The sequence below is a fragment of the Callorhinus ursinus genome, unplaced genomic scaffold, assembly GCF_003265705.2.
Source record: "Callorhinus ursinus isolate GAN/ISIS: 27379988/994484 unplaced genomic scaffold, GSC_fseal_2.0 scaffold6, whole genome shotgun sequence".
In the NCBI taxonomy this organism is placed as follows: Eukaryota; Metazoa; Chordata; class Mammalia; order Carnivora; family Otariidae; genus Callorhinus; species Callorhinus ursinus.
Genome location: NW_027397068.1, coordinates 49,293,351 through 49,312,852, shown reverse-complemented (window position 1 = coordinate 49,312,852; position 19,502 = coordinate 49,293,351). Strand labels below are relative to the sequence as shown.

At 40.5% G+C, this 19,502-nt stretch overlaps 1 protein-coding gene across 3 annotated transcripts in view; it reads left to right on the top strand.

The window, feature by feature from the left end:
• Nucleotides 1–19,502, top strand: part of SLC18B1 (solute carrier family 18 member B1) — a 43,911-nt gene that overhangs the window by 21,831 nt on the left and 2,578 nt on the right. For 2 of the 3 annotated variants that reach the window (XM_073893945.1, XM_025861002.2), the window contains exons 3-10: nt 2,812–2,907; nt 3,597–3,670; nt 4,968–5,115; nt 8,124–8,280; nt 12,449–12,585; nt 14,731–14,832; nt 16,651–16,742; nt 17,871–17,966. In XM_073893945.1, the coding sequence (XP_073750046.1) occupies nt 2,812–2,907; nt 3,597–3,670; nt 4,968–5,115; nt 8,124–8,280; nt 12,449–12,585; nt 14,731–14,832; nt 16,651–16,742; nt 17,871–17,966 (902 nt within the window). The remainder of the gene's footprint in view (nt 1–2,811; nt 2,908–3,596; nt 3,671–4,967; nt 5,116–8,123; nt 8,281–12,448; nt 12,586–14,730; nt 14,833–16,650; nt 16,743–17,870; nt 17,967–19,502) is intronic. The other variant, XM_025861012.2, reaches the window with a different exon arrangement.

The following is a 19,502-nucleotide window of genomic DNA, read 5'->3' as shown; positions in this document are numbered from 1 at the left end:
TGAGGGAAGGAGAGAGGGAGGGAGACAAAGGGGTATTACTCAAAGGGACTTCATGGGATAGATCCAAGGTGAATCTTGAGAAATGTAGTTCTCAAGGTGAACAACAGAGGCGAAGGTGTTGTAGGAAAGAAATAGGTTGAGATAGTCATGGGATTACCAAAGTAAATAGCATGTTCTTGGGGAAAGCAGACAACTTGATGTGGCTTGGGACTGGGCTGGAGGGAGGTCCGACAGGAGGCAGGGGGAGCTGGAAGACAAGGGTCCCTCCCTGCATGCCAAAGATGTTAGCGAGAAGTCATCCTGGATGTTTGAACAAGACAGAGTAGCCTGATCAATTTTGGGTTTCAGGAAATAAAATGATGGGTAGAGCCTCTGGAATTAAGAGAAGAACTAGAGCAACTGGAACAGCAGGTTAGCAGAGCATTTCCTGGCTTAGCTGGAACTCAGAGCAACTAATGTTGGCTTCCTCTTAGTGGAATACAAAGGAAAACCAGACTACAGATGTGTGGTTTTTTAATTTTTTTTAATTTATTTTTTTAAAGACTTTATTTATTTATTTGATGGAGAGAGAGAGCAGAGTGAGAGACAGATAGTACGAGGTGAGGGAGGGGCAGAGGGAGAGGGAGAAGCAGTCTCCCCGCTGAACAGGGAGCCTGATGTGGGGCTTGATCCCGGGACCCTGAGATCATGACCTGAGCTGAAGGCAGACACTTAACCGACTGAGCCACCCAGAAGCCCTGATTTTTTATTATTTTGTTAATAATTTTTCCAATCTTTTTAAAAAGGTTTGCCATAGAGTTGACGTACATTGTTATATTAGTTTCATGTCTACAACATAGCAATTAGACAGTTCTATACATTATGCAGTGCTCACCACAATGAATGTAGTTTCCATGTGTCACCATTCAAAGTTATTGAAGTATTGATATTCCTTATGCCGTACTTTTAAGTTTTTTATTTAGTTTTTTTGTTTACAGGAGGGAAGGCTGAAGGAAAGAAGACAGAGGCAGGGAGAGAGCATTCTAACTTTAAAAGACCTAGATACAAAGAGTGGGCTCTTCCTTTTCATTTCTTATTATAATAAAGCCTAGTGGTTGCCAAATGCACTGGGAAAACTTACCTTTCCTCCTGCATGTATCCTTCCTATTAGCTAGAGCTAATCAGACAAAGGAGGAACAGGGCCCTTCTTAAAGTCTTGTGCAGGATTCCTATTTCTACTCATCCTTTTTCTGGCACCCTCCTCCTTTGTCACAGGACAACATGTGAACTAGAAATTGCTTTTAATAGCTCTTCTTGCTTTTCTAATGGGAAGCAGCCTCCACATTCCAAAAGTGATATTTAGCTGCTGCCATGGAATATGGTTCTGGGATATCTGGAGTCACCATCCCATCTCCACAGCAAATGTGGGAACCTGCTCAAGATGGAAACTCTCATGGCTGCCATGACCGTGTAATTTTTGCACGTCTGCCTCCTCATCTATAAAACAGGGCCAGCTAAAAATACGTACCTTATTTAACTGTTGTTAGAAAGCATGTAAAACAGCACTTAATAGAGATCCTGGCTCATAGTGCGAGTCCAATAAATGTTAGTTGCAAAGCCATTATATAAATAATGTCAGACTCTAGGATTAAATACTTACCAGATCGACTAAGCAAAGGACATGCATGGATAATGGGACTCAACCAGTGAATGTTCTTTGCATATCTTTATCGACTCCTTTGATGATATCTTCCTGTTGAGGTACCTGTTTAAGTTTGCTAGCACTGCCATAACGAAGCACCACAAACTGGGTGGCTTAAACAACAGAAATTCATTGTCTAACAGTTCTGGATGCTGCAAGTCTGGGATCAAGGTGTTGGCAAGGTTGGTTCCTTCTGAGGACTGTGAGGGAGGGATCTGTTCAGGCCTCTCTCCTTGGCTTATTGATCACCGAGTTCTCATCCCATCTGTCTACTTTTGGTTTTATTGCCTGAGCTTTTGGTGTCAAATCCAAGAAATCATTGCCAAGACCAACGTCAAGAAGCACCCCCCCTTTGAGGAGTTTGACAGTTTCAGGTCTTATATTTAAGTCATTTTGAGTTGATTTCGTGAGTGGGTATGAGACAGGGGTCCGATTTCATTCTTTTGTTTGTGGATGTCTAGTTTCCCCAATGCCATTTGTTGAAGAGACTATCCTTTCTTCATTGTGTCCTTGACACCCTTGTGGAAGATCAATTGACCATATGTTTGTGGGTTTATTTCTAGGCTCTCTAATCTGTTCCATATGTTTGTTTTTATGCCAGTACCATGCTGTTTTAATTACTTCAGCTTTGTTATTAATTAATTAATTGAGTGTGCATGCATGTGCGAGAGTGGGGGCAGGGGGCGGGACAGAGGGAGAGGGAGAGAGAGAATCTTGAGCAGACTCTATGTCCAGCACAGAACCCCACTCTGGGGCTTGATCTCATGATCCTGAGATCATGACCTGAGCTAAAATCAAGTCAGATGCTTACCCGACTGAGCCACTCAGGCACCCCTATAATTTATATTTGAAATCATGAAATGCATTGCCTCCAGCTTTGTTTTTCTTTCTCAAGATTATAAAGCCAACAGTTCCTTATGGGTATGGTGAGAGAACAGTTTTCATGTCAGAGACTAGGTTTTACTATAGTTTCCCTTCCTTCCCCATCCTGCTTATTTTAAAATGATAATCTTTGAAATTGCTATGCAGATAAAGGTTACAAGAAAACAATGCTCTGATCTAATAGCTCCATCTTTCCACATGGATGAGAATTTGTCTTTCAAACTTTGTCCTTTTCTGTTCCTTTAAAGGCTGAAAAGAAAGGAGTCAGCAATACAGTTACGGGTATGATCTTTGGATGTTACGCTTTGTTTGACTTGCTGGCATCTTTGGTATTTGGAAAATATGTAAGTATTAAAGTTCATATGAACCTTTTAATTTTTATATATTGTATAATGAGTTATTCTAATTTATAAGTCTAGAATTTCCATTGATACAGAAATAGCCACCATTATATTTTATGAATTATGCTGTTGATGTTTCCATTCTTAGGGTTGATTGATTTTTTTTTAAGTTTTTATTTGAATTCCAGTTAGTTAACATCAGTGTAATATTAGTTTCAGGTGCACAATATAGTGATTCGACACTTCCATGAAACACCTGGTGCTCATCCCAACAAGTGCCCTCCTTCATCCCCATCACCTATTTGACCCATCCCCCCACCCACCTCCCTTCTGGTAACCAGCAGTTTGTGCTCTATGGCTAAGAATCTGTTTCTTGGTTTGGGTTTCTGTCTCTTTCTTCCCCTTTGCTCATTTGTTTTGTTTCTTAAATTCCACAAATGAGTGAGATCATATGGTATTGGTCTTTCTCTGACTGACTGACTTCATATACCATAGTGGGTTGATTGATTTTTCACTTCTTCCATGTTTGCAAGCAATGTATGTTGTTATTCCACTAAAGAATTATTATAATCTTATATTAATTGTATATATATTTCCTAAACCTTATATTTTCTGATGCAGTGGATTTGTTTATGTGGATGTGGACTTGTAACAGTCATCAATTTATCACTCTTCTCTGACATTTATTATAGCTTGTACAAATTGGAGCAAAATTTATGTTTGTAGCAGGAATGTTTGTCTCAGGAGGAGTCACAATTCTCTTTGGGTAAGTCATGTTCTGATATGTTTGGGCGCTTGAATAGATTTCATAATTTATCTTCAGTTTAAAATGTTAACGGATTCTCTAAATCAGTCAGTACCATTGATTGCCTGTTGAGGGCCCGGCATGTAGCTATTGGTGATGGGAACTGGGTGTTTAGAGGATAGGGCAAATGAAGGAAAAGGTCTTCTAAGGACTTACCGTTAAGTGGCTTCTGAATCTGTTCATCAGGGCTCCTATGAGTGTGAGTGACAGAAACTTAACTCACTTTTCTGAGTCACGGATATATTGTGGCTCAAGCGCAACGTGCATTAAAGAATCAGCTGAAGCACCTCAGGAGACAGATGTTAAAATAACATCATCAAAAATCTTTCTCAAGCTCCTGGTTTTGCTTTCCTCTTCTTGTGTTCTCGGACAGGCTGTCCCCTTGTGGTAGCGAGAGTTCCCCAGCAGCTCCCATAGGAAGAATTCTCCAGCAGCTTCCCACTTTTCCTGAGCTTCCAGTAGATTCACAGAATGGAGCCATTGGCCTGATCTTTGTTGGTGACCCATCTCTGCAACACGGGCAGTGTGGGGGAGGGGGGCGCTCTGATTGGCCAGGTTTGAGTTATGTGCTCCCTTCAGAATGGTTCCCCCCAGTGCTGTTTCCCCTCCTCCGGAAAAGGGAAAATCAGTGCCAGAGGCAAAATAGCTATAAAAGTTCTTAAGCTTAGAGTCCTTGCACCAACAACATAGTGGCAAATCATATGGAAGAGCCTACACAACTTCTTGGGGAGCATAGAGGAATGGAAGGAGTACAGTAAGATTATGATGAAGGAAGGTCAGGAAGCCTTCATATCCAACTAAGTGGGTTTTTTTGTTTGTTTTGTTTGTTTTTTGTTTTTTTACTTTTTCTTTTTTTGCAGGGGAGGAGGGATGGCCTTCTATTTTCTGTATTCTTTTTTTTTTTTTTTCCTTAAAGATTTGAGTTCTACCACTGAGGGGTACCTGAGACCAAGGAGTCTTTCTTTTGTATATGTTCTTGTCGGGGTGATTCTACATACTTCAGAAAGCTGATTTAGGATTATCATGTAGAGGGCCAGTTTTGTCAGCACAAAAGCGCAATGAAACTGTCACTCTGACTCAGACTGTCACCCAACAAAGAGATAATTCCCTTCTACTGAAAGTGTAACAAAGCAACTGAAAAAAAAATCATATTCTAAAGAGATTTACTGTGAGAACTGTGGGTGAGATACTATTTTCAGTGAGTTGAGATACAATAAAAACCAGCCTGGCATTTGAGAATTGTCTTGTTCTTTTTTAGTGTATTGGACCAAGTTCCAGAAGGACCGATATTTATTGCTATGTGTTTTCTAGTGAGAGTGGCAGATGCAGTCAGCTTTGCGGCGGCAATAACTGCTTCTTTTTCCATTCTTGTAAAGGCTTTTCCAAATAATGTGGCTACAGTGTTGGTAAGTATTTTGTACACGTTTCCTATGTTCCTCTTCATGTAAGCTAAAATATTTGCCCTTTCCAAGTTAACACTTTCTTTGAGATCTGCTTTTTCTTATTTTCGGTGTTTTGGTTACCTTTTACCCCAATTACTACTTCCAGCAGCAGGCTGTCAGCAAATGTACCATTAGCCTTACTTAGGTCTCTTCCTAGGCTTAGGATTCCCTCAATGAGCAGCTTGGCAGGTAAGTGTGGTTCACACTAACTATTCTTTTTACCATTCAAAACCAAACCAAACAAAATGAGCTCCCCAGTTGTATTTTGTTGTCTCTCTGTACCCAGACTGTGACTGAGCAACAGTGGACAGTTCCCTAGTGGCCACTTGATTCATGCTTGAGTCCTTTCTCTACTTTTCCCACATCCATGGTAGGAATCTGAGAGAGCTTGAAGTCCTTGTGTGCTCTCTTACTTTCCCCCAAATCCAGAACTTGATTGACATACATTCCCATATATTGCCTGGACATCTAATATTAGTGACATACCAGATTTCTGTCTCAGCTCGTGGCTACTGCCTCCGACCCCAAACAGGCTCTCTTATGGCTCTCTCCTCTGGACCCAAGCACTCCTGAAGGACCTGTGGTTTGCATATCAGACCAAATGCAGCCCTCAGAAGGAATAATTATCCTTTAGACTTTAGGACCTCATCAGCTTAGTGCCAAGAATGCCCTTATTTACCCATATTAATACTATAGTTTTGGCCATTAGTATTTTTGCTGTGTAGGTAATTATTTCTTCCCACTTTTTATTAAATATCTGTATCTATAGTTAGCTAGCTGGCTGCTCAGGCTCATTTTAGGTTCTGGGGCCATGTGGCATGCAGTGATAACCACCATGACAGGTGTGTTGTTTACATTTCCCAGAAATACATTTCTCAGAAATGGTTCAGAAGAACACGAGGACATTGACATGCTCTGTAAAACAAGGTTTTGTGGGTAAAATGTTTGGAGTGTCCCTGTGCTGTCCTCCAACTTTCACATGACTGTATTAAGGCTCTGAGAAATCCTGTAGTAAAGATATTTTATTTAATTTTCCACAACTCAATTTGACTATGGAACCACTTTTTGACTCTTAAAGAGCTGCTGTTCTGTGGAACACTCTGGAAGGTGCTGCCCAAGAAATTCCTGTGATGAAGGCAATAGTCCCTTCGATTTTCTGATCAATTGGGGAAATTCATGTTGCCATACCCCATTTCTGTATAAAAAATTGCAGCCAAAAGCTGACACATCTAACATGGTAGTTGATCTGGATGGCTTCCTTGTGACTAAATGCAAAATTCCTACATGAAATTGAAAGTTACCAATGGACTACTTTTGTGTAATCTGTGAGATCTGAGGATGCAAGTTTGCCGGCCACAGTCTCTGCTTAGCACCCCTAAAGACTAGATTGGTTTAAAATGGCACAATTTCTATAAGAGTTTTTTAATAGTAAAGTATCTTCCATAGCACTGTTTTGTTGATTTTAATTTTAACCAAAAAGAATTTTATACGGTACAAAATTCAAAGGTTGCCAAAGGAAATATAGAATGTAGTGAATGTATTCTATATATTACTTTTCCTCACCTTCGTGGGCACACCTGTTGTCCAGGCACACAGTCCAACATCGTTCTCCCAGGAGGCTACAGAGATTATAGTTTCCTTCTAGAGTGATTCCATGGATGTATGAACAGGTGTGAACACGTATGAGTGTGAGCACGTGCATGCTCACACACAGGACATGATTCCTTCCCCCTTTGTTCCCTTTACACTGGTGGTGGCATGCTCTACACTCGTCAGAGCCTTGCTCTTAGACTAACAGTGAAATCATCTTGGAGTTCTTTCTTGCCTATATATGAAGAGTTTCTTACTCTTTTTTCCCTTTAGTGGCACTATATAGTACTCCATTATATGGAGGTAACATACAGCCATAGTTTACTCAAAGGGTTGATGAATATTTAGATTGTTGACATCTTTTGCTGATGTAAGCAGTGCTACAACACATAAGCTTGTGCATATACCATATCACATCCTTATGGCTGTGACCGTAAATTAAATTTCCGGAATGGCATTCTGGGTCAGAGAGTATGTGCGTTTGTAATATTGATGGATTTGCCAAATTACCCTCCTGTGTTCATTCACCAGCACTGTATGTGTGGGTTGCTTTCCTCACTTTTTTTGGCAGCAGAGCATTTGATGGGTGATTGGTAAAAACTGGTATCTTGTGGTTTAACTGTTTGCTTCTTTTGAAAGTGAGGATGAGTTTTGTTTTACATGCCTAAGAGCTATTTGTATTTTGTTTTATGTGTCAATAGTCTACTTATAGCATTTGCTCATTTTCCTATTGGGTTGTTTATTATTTCCCCCCATTGATTAGTATTAGCTCTCTTGATATATTTGGGGAAATTAGTCCTTTGTCAGTATTTTTTCCCTGTTCTTCATTTTTCTTTTGATGTACTTAAACCATTCATTGGTTTTCATATTTTCACATAATCAGATTTATGAATTTTTTTCTTCTGTGTCTTGTGAGTTTTATGTTGCAATTAGAAAAACTTCTCCACCATAAGTATTAAAAAAAAAAAAAAAAAAAAAGCCTGCCAGGCGCCTGGGTGGCTCAGTCGTTGGGCATCTGCCTTCGGCTCAGGTCACGATCCCAGGGTCCTGGGATCGAGCCCCGCATCAGGCTCCCTGCTCAGTGGGAAGCCTGCTTCTCCCTCTCACATTCCCCCTGCTTGTGTTCCCTCTCTCGCTTTCTCTCTGTCAAATAAATAAATAAAATCTTAAAAAAAAAAGCCTGCCATATTTTATTTTTCTAGTATTTCTATGATTTCAATATGTATGTTTAAGTTTTTGGCTCATCTTGGGTTTGTATGGGTTTGTGTGTATAAATTGTGAAGTGGATAGAATTTTTTCAGATAGTGTCCATTAAATCTTTATTTGTTAATTCTTCAAACAAACTATATTGACTCAATTTTCTTTCCCCCCCCCATTTTTAGGGAAGTCTTGAGATTTTTTCTGGACTGGGACTAGTGTTAGGGCCTCCTTTAGGTGGCTTCTTGTATCAATCCTTTGGCTATGAGGTGCCTTTTATTTTTCTGGGATGCATAGTTCTGCTGATGGTACCACTCAACGTGTACATTTTACCTAATTATGGTAAGACCGCATTTATTACTCATATTAAGAATCTGAAATTTAAGAATTTTTATGCCTTTATAGGAGACCAATTTAACAAATACTCACTTTTTTATATAATCGATAATAGATTTATGGAACACCCTAAAAGAACTGATTCTCTTTTCAGAAATGTTGCTGTAGGCAGTTTATATGAATTTCTATATGTTACAAATTCTTTCTAACCTTTAGAACTAACAAATATTTAATTTCTCATGATAAAACATCACCCTGTGAAGTGCCCACCAGAGGTCTTCTTGGACTTAATTCAATATTCGGAATGACAAGTTATCAAAGGCCACAAATGGCACTGTCTTCTTGGAAGGCCTGCAGCCAAGAGGGCGGGGTCAGACCTTCTCCCCAGTGGTCCTCCCAGCTGCTGGTGGGAGAACACAGAGCCGCATCGGGCAGTAATGGTGGTCACCCTGGCTTCAAACCTTCATGCCGTATAAGAGTCAACCTATCCTGTAACAGCTCCATGGACATAAGCTGCTGGGGTCACCATGAGGGACACGCCCGAGTCAGCACACTCAGGGAGGCACCAAGTGTGGTGTTTCATTTCTAGTTTCTTCTCTAAGGATGACATGTACCACAAAAAGGTTATTTTTATTACCAGCAAGACTGCCTAGTAACATCGTTGGCGTTTGACCCTTATCAGGTGATGAAGGGAACAGAGCTGGAGAGCTAACTTGAAGGCTGGAGAGGAGAGAGCTAGAGAAAGTTTCTAGAGAAGCACTACCCCCCTGAAAAGCAAGGCGGTGCTTGTCAGTCTTTCTGCTTATAAGACAGTGGTTTCTGTGGTCGGGCATCCTGGTTGCTTGGTTCCCAGATGAACACTGGGCTGATAATCAAGAAACTGACACCAGGTCCGGGTCTCATGCAGTGGGGAAAAGAGTTCTGTCAACCCTTTACCACACTGTATAGGGAAAAAAGACTTTGCTTATTAATTCATGGGAGGACAGGGCATTTAGAACTTCTGTGATGAGGCCCTAGACCGGCCCCTCATCTTTACTTCTAGAGTCTTGGCCTGCTCTCCTTCTCTCCTACCTCCCCCCAGCACGTGGTATCTTTTGCAGCCCCTCCTGACTGCCACCAGCCTAGTTACTTGGCACTTATTTCTCCGCATTTCTGTTATTCCTCGATTAAAATCTCCCAGCATTTTCACTGAACTTAACAAAGTCCCAGTTAGCTATATTTTCATGAACAAAATGGTTTGGCAAAGTTGCTGTTCATCTATGGAAGGATCTTCTATTTAGATTGGAAAAAATTGGTATTAAAAAAAACCTCTGAGATTGATAATGTTAAGACTGTAAATACAGATTTAGGTGTTCCTCTGAAGGAGTACTTTCTAAAATTAATGTTTTTGGAGAGCTTATGGATAGAAGCTAGAAAATGAAATTTTCTTTTATTTTGATGATATTGGCAGAATTTTGTGTCCCACCAGTTCTACCCCACTCCTTTACCTCCTTCTAGACTCATAAGACAGCGTGGTTCTAGCTCTGGGGTTTTAAGAGTCAACTTTAGTCTCTCCCTCTCTCTTACCCTTTGTATCTGCTCACCAAGTCCCCTCTTCTGTACTCCTCTAATGAAGTATTTCTAAAACAGTCACGGATGTGATGTGCCAGTCCTCTTATTAAAGATCCCTAAATCTGTGAAGCGTGAGCTTTGTCTTGAACGCCATGAGGAGCCGTTGTGAGATTTCGGTAGAGGAATCACATGATCTGAAATCTCTCCCCTTCCCATCTGCTCTGACCGCTCCTCATCCTTCAAAACTTACTTTGTATTACCTCTTCTGGGAAGTCTTTCCGAACCTTCTCAATCACCCAACTAAATGCCGAGTAAGTAGTGCTGCAGTGGTCAGCATTTTTCCCGCCCCCTCATACATAAGGGGTACCCCACTTCCCTCCCTGCTTCCCCACCTCTAACAGTAGCTTCCTGTGGCAGCATTGTCAACCAAGGGTCCCATCCCTCTGAAAGAATAGGGCAAAATTGTGGGGAGCAGGGAGAGTACCTGAGTAGCTTAGAAAAGCTCCCCAGGTGATTCTGCCATGTGTCTCTTGAAGCAGATACCGCATCCTAAGGGGCTTTCATCACTTGAGTTTCTTCCACAGTTTAATTAAACTCATGTGTTTGTTTCTTTGGGCGTTCTTATGTAGTCTCATTGTGATTTCTCATTTTTCCCACTTTGGATTTAGAGAAGGCGACCATTTCTGCCATAATAGTTTATCTTATACCATAAATCCTTAATGCCTTTTATATGCAAATAAATATAACGGATTAAAATTGATCTTCTATAATTTATATCTCAAAGGTGACTAATGAACATCTTTAATAAACCATTCAAAGTCCGCACCAAATGAAGTCTCTCCCTGCTGGCCCTATTGCACCAAGCCATCTGGTGGTGTTTGTCTTCTTTCTAAGTCTAACTGCACACCTTCTGTAGTTGAGCATCCTGGACTGTGCTCACATTTGGTTCACCATTGACTATTTGGCTGATAAATAAGAAACTAACATCATGGTTTAACTTTATCCCTTGAATCCTGACCAAGTCTAAATGTAACACTCAAAATTCTTGAACCATTCTTGTACATTTTTTGTATTTTGCTCCATACTGGCTCCTTATTCACCAAGAATTAAGTAATGGACCATGACAAGTGTTTTTGGAGAAATGAGGATCTACAAGTGCTGATCCTCGCCCTCGAAGAACTTCCATGTCCACACCCGGCCAATATCATCTCTGGCCCAGCACTGTAGCAGCTCCTGACTGGTCCCCTTGTCTTCATTCTCCCCAAGGCCACAGAGATGTCTTTTTAAACCACAGATCTGATTCCTACACCTTGTTTGGATTCCCTAGGGATTTCTCAGGCTTCTAAGCAGGTTTTACAGAGTCTTGCATAAACATGCTTCTGCAGTATGATCTCTCTCCACGCTGCTGGTGACCCCTACGCCAATCTCCATCCTCCAGCTTTGCTTCTCTCCTTGCATTTCCTCAAACACACAATAGTTTTCCTGACTTCTGAGTCTTGGAAGGTACCATTCCTGGAATAATGTGCCTGGCTTATTCTTTCCTCTTTCTTTGCTTGCTCATCTTAAGCTCATGCTTTGGGCATCAACTTAGATATCACTACTTTAGGGAAACCTTCTTTATATGGCTTTCCCTGATTTTGTTTGTTTGTTTGGTTGAGGCAGCCCTCTCATAGGCTCTGGAGGTTCCCTCCTAGTTCCATCCTAGCTCTCTCCATTCCTTCCTGTAACTTCTTTGTGAGGACAGGGCCTGGGTCTGTCTTCTTTGCCTTTGTCTGCCTAGTGTTTTGCATGGTACCTGACTCAACAAAGATTTTGCTCAGTAAATTAATGGGCAGATAGGAAAATCACCAAACAATAGTAAACAATGTAAAACGAAATGTAGTTTAGGTGCTGAAAGGTATGGCAGAGACCAGAAGTGAGGCAGGAAACAGAGGAAGGTAAAATTTGTCGGCCACAGCCAGACCTTACAGAGCGGATAGAATTTGAAAAAATAGCAGGAGGAAAAGAAAGAGTCATAGCATGTGACTCGAGGCTTGGAAACAACCATTCCTATTGCTGGGAACAGTGAAGAAGCTGGGTTCCAGCAAGGGGAATGCTAGAAGTGAGGTCCGTGCAGTTGACCTTGAATGCCAGTGTAATTTACACATGATTCAGTAGCACCCCTCTCCATCTGGTGTTTTCTTTGCCATCAGAAAAAAAAAAAAATTGTTTTGTGCTCTTTGATGAACTTAGATTCCTTCTCAGCATACACACATTGTTCCTTAATAAAGCTTCTGGCGTTTCCCATGCACCAAAGCTAAATTTACATATTCTCTATCCCATCTGGGAAAGGCCTCACTTGCTTCTCGTTTATAACCGATAACCTAAGACCTCTCTTCTCACACTCTACTTCCAGTTGATTATGAATTTGAGAAATTGTTTTTAAGAAAACTCAATGGGGCTTCTAGGTTTGAATAATTTATATGCAAATAGAGGTAATAGGCAATTTTAGGCAAACTCAGAGGTGCAGTTATTTTGATTACCAAATAAAGATGGCCTTACCAATTTTACTTTACAAAGTAGTTCAAAATTTTAATTACTCTGTTTTGTTTTGTTTTTTTATTTTTTAAATTTTTACCCAAAGACTCTGATCCAGGTGAACACTCGTTCTGGAAACTCATCACTTTGCCCAAGGTCGCTCTCATAGCCTTCGTCATCAACTCACTCAGCTCATGTTTTGGCTTCCTTGATCCTACTCTGTCTCTCTTTGTTCTGGAGAAGGTAGGTAACCTGATTGTCAAAGAGCTCTGCACTTTGGTAGGTATGATTGCTTGCTCTTGGGTCCTGCTTTGTGGAAAGAGCTCTGGATGACTGTGGGAAGGACACAGGGTGAGAACTGCACCCCAGAAGCCTGTACCTTCCCTCTGTGACATCCGTTTGACTAGGGGTCTGATTTTCACTAAGTGGCCCGAATACTTGTCTCCTTTTCAAGGTCTTGCTTGAGTCATGACAGGTCTGGCTGCTCGACAAGGACACTTTCCTCTACTTGTTTGAATTCCATTGAGACATTTGGGGTACTCAGTAGCTCATTTTAATGTTCTTCTCTAACAGATCCCCCCTGGGTCCACTTACTTTCTAGGCTCTTGCATACAACGAAACGGCTATGGAATATATTAATCTGGGATGGTAGAAAGGAATCAAGAGTCTCTCTCATTTTTTTTTTTTGAGTGCTGGAAAATAAATGTTGAATTTAAAAGTTGGATGTTGTAGAAATTTGCTCTTAGATATTTCTGAAAAAAAGATTAATAATGTGACAAAGTGCATTACTAAGTCTGATAGTTAATTACACTGAAGAATTAGTATGTGTTTATAAAGGCAGAACTCTAACTGCAGCCCACACTGTATGGGAGGTACGGGAATTCAACAAGCACAGTTACCAGAAACACAGCTCCTTGAAATCACTAGAGACAGTTTTAGGTATGTGAGATACCCAAAAAGATAAACGTGGAGACTGTGATTTTAGTGCCTGGCCCAACATTTAGAAAATAATATAATATCTTGTGTGAGCATCCATGAGGTAACAAGAAACATATTTTGTGTTTATGATGACACATGCCCTCCCCATCATCAACAATGTATCTCTTCAAGAGTCATTTTTCTATCCTCTGAAGAATTTCTACCTAAACAAGGAAAAAATATCATAACCAATCTTTGGTAAATCCACGTTGCTCATGACTATTTTATCAGAAATCTTTACAAATATTATTTTCTAAGTACATTTTCTAAATACACTTAGAAATGTATCTCTGTATTTTCCTGTTTTTCTGTCAAAAACCTGTTGCCATTCTTCTGACTTCTCACCAGTTGTTTGAATTGGCAGCTTACTGTCCCGTCATTTGTCACCTAGCCTTTTAGGGTAGGAGGGTTCCACCCTGTCTCCCCCAGTTATAAAATCAGAAGAAGACACCTCTGACTTTTTTTCTACCTACTAGTATCTTTAAAGGACTAATTTGTCATAAAAATTGTTAAAACACATATGGACTCATATATAAATCTCATGGGCTTACTTAAAAGAATTAGTTAAGGAAGTTAAGGGAAATGGGAACAACTTAGTTAACCAAAGAAAGGTGGTAATAAGTTGTGTGGTAGCTTACTGTTTTAAAAGCCTTTTGTAATGTATCCTACCATCTAATTCTTTAATTAGATATTAACATCCCTTTGAAATGGATAGGATAGATATTATCCTCAGTGTTTTTTACACCAGTGCATTTCAGTCTATGAGCAGTCAGCATCACCTGGTTGCTTATCAGAAATGCATATTCTTGGGGTGCTTGGGTGACTCAGTAAGTTAGGTGTCCCACTCTTGATCTCAGCTAAGGTCTTGATCTCAGGGTCGTGAGTTCAAGCCCCATGCTGGGTTCGGCTCCATGCTGGGCGTGGAGCCTACTTAAAAAAAAAAAAAAAGAAATGCAAATTCTCTGGTCCCGTCCCATACCTTTTGAATCAGAAGTCTTAGGGCTGAAGTCTAAGAACCCCCCTTTTTTTCATCCCTTGAACCAAGGCATGTTAGCACCTTGTTTCCAACTAAGAACCTCTTTGAAGCTCTCCAAGTAATTCTAATGCACACTAAAGTTTATGAAACGCTGGTTTACATGGTACAAAACGCTATGAGTCATAGAAGCAAAATTATATGTTCAAAATCAAATGCTACAAAGCAAGACATCTAGGACTTTTGACCTCTGGTTAGGTTTTTCTTCCCCTCATAGAGAAAAAGGAATCCGTTTACAAAAGTAAGATCACAATTAGGAAGGATGCTGCGTGGAAGCAGTTCAAGGTAACAAGAACTGAAGAAGTGGCTAGAAAAGATTTATGTTTATTTTTAAAATGACTTAAAGACATAACTCTAATATAAAATTTCTTTTACAGTTTAATTTACCAGCTGGATATGTGGGACTGGTATTCCTGGGTTTGGCACTATCCTATGCCATTTCTTCACCATTGTTTGGACTACTGAGTGATAAAATACCAGTACGTACACTGAATCTACATTTAAGAATCACTTTTGTATATTTAGACCAGTGGCTTTCCGACTGTACTTCTGGAACTCTAGAGGTCCACTGATTAGAATTGATATTCAATCTTTTAAAAAAAATTTCAGCTTATTAATATATAATTGAGAAATAAAATTGTAAGATATTTAAAGTGTACACCATGGTGATTTGAGATCTGAATACAAGAGTGCCTTCCATCTAGTTAATTACACATCCATCACCTCTATATCATCTTTTAATTTTTTTTTTTTGAGGGGCCGAGAACATTTAAATTCTATATTCAATTTTTGGAGTCGATGGAGAGGTTCCAGTGTCTTCCAACCTGCCATCACTCTGAGAAGATTCACTATTAATTGCTTCTTCTGGGGAAAAAGGAGTCTGTACTGAAGCTGTTGACAAACTATAGGATTTGACTTTCTAAAGGAAAAAAGTCCCCTGATGCAAAAGAACATTGGATTGGCCTTAAAAATTAGGGCGGAGTCCCAGAAGTAGTTAGGACTTGGGCACATTGAGTGGAGATAATTTAGATTTTCTGTGGGCACGAAAGGATTGGCTACATAAATATACATTGGCTATCCTGTGGCCATCCTGATAGAATATCCCTTCTATTCTCCTTTGCCTCGGTCTAAACCATTCAGTCCAGATGATTGGTTTGCAGTACTGATCACCAATTCTCCAGCGTCTGTGGCTTTAGTGTTTATTTATTTATTTATTTTGCATTTCTCCTCTTCATTAAACTTACTTAAATATTTATCAAGACCTAAATTACATGGAGATTACTTCGTAATCTGGGTGACAAAAAGCAAGTGTCTTAAACAGCATTTGGAGCTGGGTTTTAAGACCATCTTCTTTCTTTTTTTTTTTGATCCCCACCTTTTTTAAAATTTTATTTTATTGTGTTAATCACCATACATCACATCATTAGTTTTTGATGCAGTGTTCCATGATCCATTGTTTGCGTATAACACCCAGTGCTCCACGCAGAATGTGCCCTCCTTAATACCCATCACCAGGCTAACCCATCCCCCACCCCCCTCCCCTCTAGAACCTTCAGTTTGTTTCTCAGAGTCCATAGTCTCTCGTGGTTCGTCCCCCCCTCCGATTTCCCCACCTTCATTTTTCCCTTCCTACTATCTTTTTTTTTTTTAATATATAATGTATTTTTCGTTTCAGAGGTACAGGTCTGTGATTCAACAGTCTTGCACAATTCACAGCGCTCACCATAGCACATACCCTCCCCTGTGTCTGTCACCCAGCCACCCCATCCCTCCCACCTGCCACCACTCCAGCAACCCTCCGTTTGTATCCTGAGATTAAGAATTCCTCATATCAGTGAGGTCATATGATACATGTTAAGACTGTCTTCTATAACTGAGCAGATATTTTGCCCCAAGAATTTTCAGCCTGCACTCAAGTATTTTAAAAGGAATAATTTATAATAAAATAACTTGTTAAATAATGTGACTGTGGATTGCATCTACCAGGTAGTTCCTTGTGGTGACTGCTTTTTAAACTGTTATTTTTGGAATTGTTCATCGTGTGCAAAATCTATAATACACTCCCTTCCCAAGGAATCCCTGTCCTTAGAAACTCCCTAGCTCGGGGTATATTGTCCTTGCTTTTCTGTTTACCATCTACCTATTTTCTCTTTAATGTAAAGTTTTGTTTTCCTCAATGTATTTGAATTTTTTTCATGTCCTGGCTTGTGTTCTTCAATGATTTTTTTTGCATATGCTTTGTTTATGGAGGAGCTTTACTTCTCAGGGTTTTTTTGGACTCTCCTTCTCTTTACCAGCATCTAAGGAAATGGTTTCTGGTTTGGGGAAACATAATCACGGCAGGATGCTACATGCTCTTAGGACCTATCCCAGTCTTGCACATTAAAAGGTACTGTTTTTCCTTTTTCTGTATTTTTGGCAGAATAGCATTAAGAATTATTAAAGAAATTTTTGGTGGGACGAGGGCGCATGGCTTCCTATTTTGAACCGTATTACTTCAATAATTACCTTGATTTAGGACTGTAGCGAATTGTTAGACTGGCAGTATTTTACCTTATTCGGAGCTAGCGGTGGTCCAAGCCAATAGAAATAGAAATGCCTAAAATCGATCTCAAATGAGGAAAAAATGCTTCTTTTCCCTTTGCGTTTCAACTGCACACTTGTTTGTACTTTATCTTAAAAATAGCATTTGTTGCTACCTACTTTTAGCTGATAGTTCTTACAATATGTTTTTGTTTTTTCTATTCTTTCTTGATCCTTGAGACTGGGATCAAATCTTTCTTTTGTTTCTGTCTCATTCTTAGCATGCAGTAGCTGCTCATTGGAGCTTGTTAAGTGTAATTTGTTTGCTGAAATAAAGGGAGCTTGAGCTTTTCAGGTAATCCTGGGATAAAGTGTGACATGGAAGAGCAAGGATCTCAGTGTCCTTCAGATTTGGGTTTGCATCCTGCCCTTGCCACTTACTAGATATGGGAACTCGGGCAAATCATTTAGCTTCCAAGAGCCTCAGTTTTCTTATCTGATCGAAATGCTCACTTGGCAGGATATTGCTGCAAGGGTTTAACAGGGAAATGGATATTAAGTAAATGGCACAGTGCAGGAAGTGGAACAAAATTGGTTTCCTGTCACTTCCTTTACCACTTTACTTCTACACCATTTTTTCCAGTCAATTGAATTTCAAAGCTAAGTGACTGAGGGAGCAACATTAACATTTAGCCAATTTTGAAAAGATTTTGTACGGTGATAACCTCTTATCATGTTGACTCCAGGCAACATGTGTGACCAAAGAAATTGAGATATCATGGTGAATTGATTTCCCCCACCGCCCCCCACCAAAATGTAAGGGTGCTGTCACTGAATGAAGTGGGATCAGATGGGAATGAGGCAGACTAGTCATGTAATCTGTGAAACGAGCTGCTCTCTGGGATTCAGCCTGCCCTCCTTAATGTGAGGTTTTGTGTCTGTCAACCTGCTAATGTTGTTTTGATTTGTTTCTTTCTCCAAAACTCTTTTGCAGTCAGCTCTGGCTGCTGGTGCTAATATTAGTCCTGAACGGCATCTCTGCAGGAATGAGTATAATCCCGACTATCCCGGAAATCCTCAGTTGTGCGTAGTAAGTTACTTCAGTGTTTGAGAAGCCGTGTTGTGAATGGCAGGGAGCATCACACGCTTTCTTGAATTTGTCAGTTTTGTAGGATGTTGGAGTTTTTTTCACAAGACCAAATCTTCATGATTTTATGTCACACAATATTGCGATATAGGTAGTATATGCAATGATACTATAGTATAGATGACAATATATGGTAATATTAATACAGTGATAGGTAGAATGAGTTGTGGATCGAGGCTTGGCTTGGTTTATGTCTAGGAACACATATACTTTTGAAAAGCCAAAGCACAATGGAAAGGTCTCAGCATTGTTTCCTTCTCATGGAGAAGGTCCACAACAAGGGCATACAATCACCAGGTAAAATGATTCTAGTACCATCTCCAGTGTGTTGAGGGGTTTAGGAGGTGGGGGTGGTTCCCACACCACCAAGCAGCTCTCCAGAACCAGCTAGGTGTCCTACAACACAACTCAATTCTGACACCATCTACCTGGAGAGAACGTCACATCCTGGGGCTGAAAGGCTCCATCCCACGGACTGCCCTGTGCTGCAGGTGCTCATTGCAAGTCCAGGCTGTTACACGTACTCCTGACTGACTGACCTGTAAATCAGAGGTTCCCAGAGGTCCTTAAGTTCAATTAATTTGCCAGAGTGATTCACAGAGCTCAGGAAACCAGTGTACTCATTAGATTTACTGGTTTATTACAAAAGAGATTGAAGGATATGAATCAACATGCAGATGAAAAGGTGCACAGGGTGAAGTCCTGATAAAAGGAGCTTCTGTCCTTGGGGGGCTTGGGGCCCCACACACTGGCACACGGAAGGGTTCTGGTTCCCCGACCTGGAAGCTCTCTCATCCCGTCCTTTTGGTTTTACTAGGGACACTTCATTACATCCCCATGGTTGATTAGGTCAGTCACCATTGGCCATGGATTCAACCTGCAGCCCCTGTCCCCTCCTCAGAGGTGGCGGGTCCCAGGAATGGGACCGAAGGTTCTAACCCTCGAATCACATGCTTGGCTCTCTCGGCATCCAGCCCCTAAGACTCACCTCATTCACAGGACCAAAGGCACTTGAAATTGCTTTCCTCAGGAAATTCCAAGGGCATTGGGGGCTCTATGCCAGAAACAGGAGGAAGACCAAGTATATATTTCTTATTATAAATCCCAGTATCACAGCAGGCATTTGTCACTTGGCCACCAGTCTCTTGTTTCGGAGGCATGATGACGAAGAACACCAAGGGATCCGGAGCAGGGAGGACAGCACGAGCTCTGCGGGCTCAAGTCAACAATTCTCCGAGCAATAGGGAGCTGCCTCTGGGTTTTCTAAACATTTCCCGTTATTCTCTTTGCATGTTCATCTCATTTTAAGAATTTTTTCGTTAATTATGTGTTTTTTGTGAGACTCCATGCAAATGCGTCATGACTCAATATCATGCCTTATGTATGCAATAAAATTATTTTTAGAAAGCCACAGAGTCAACATAACTATGAAAATTTCTCCAAATTAGATTAGCTTTGCATCTTAGAAATGGAGTGTTC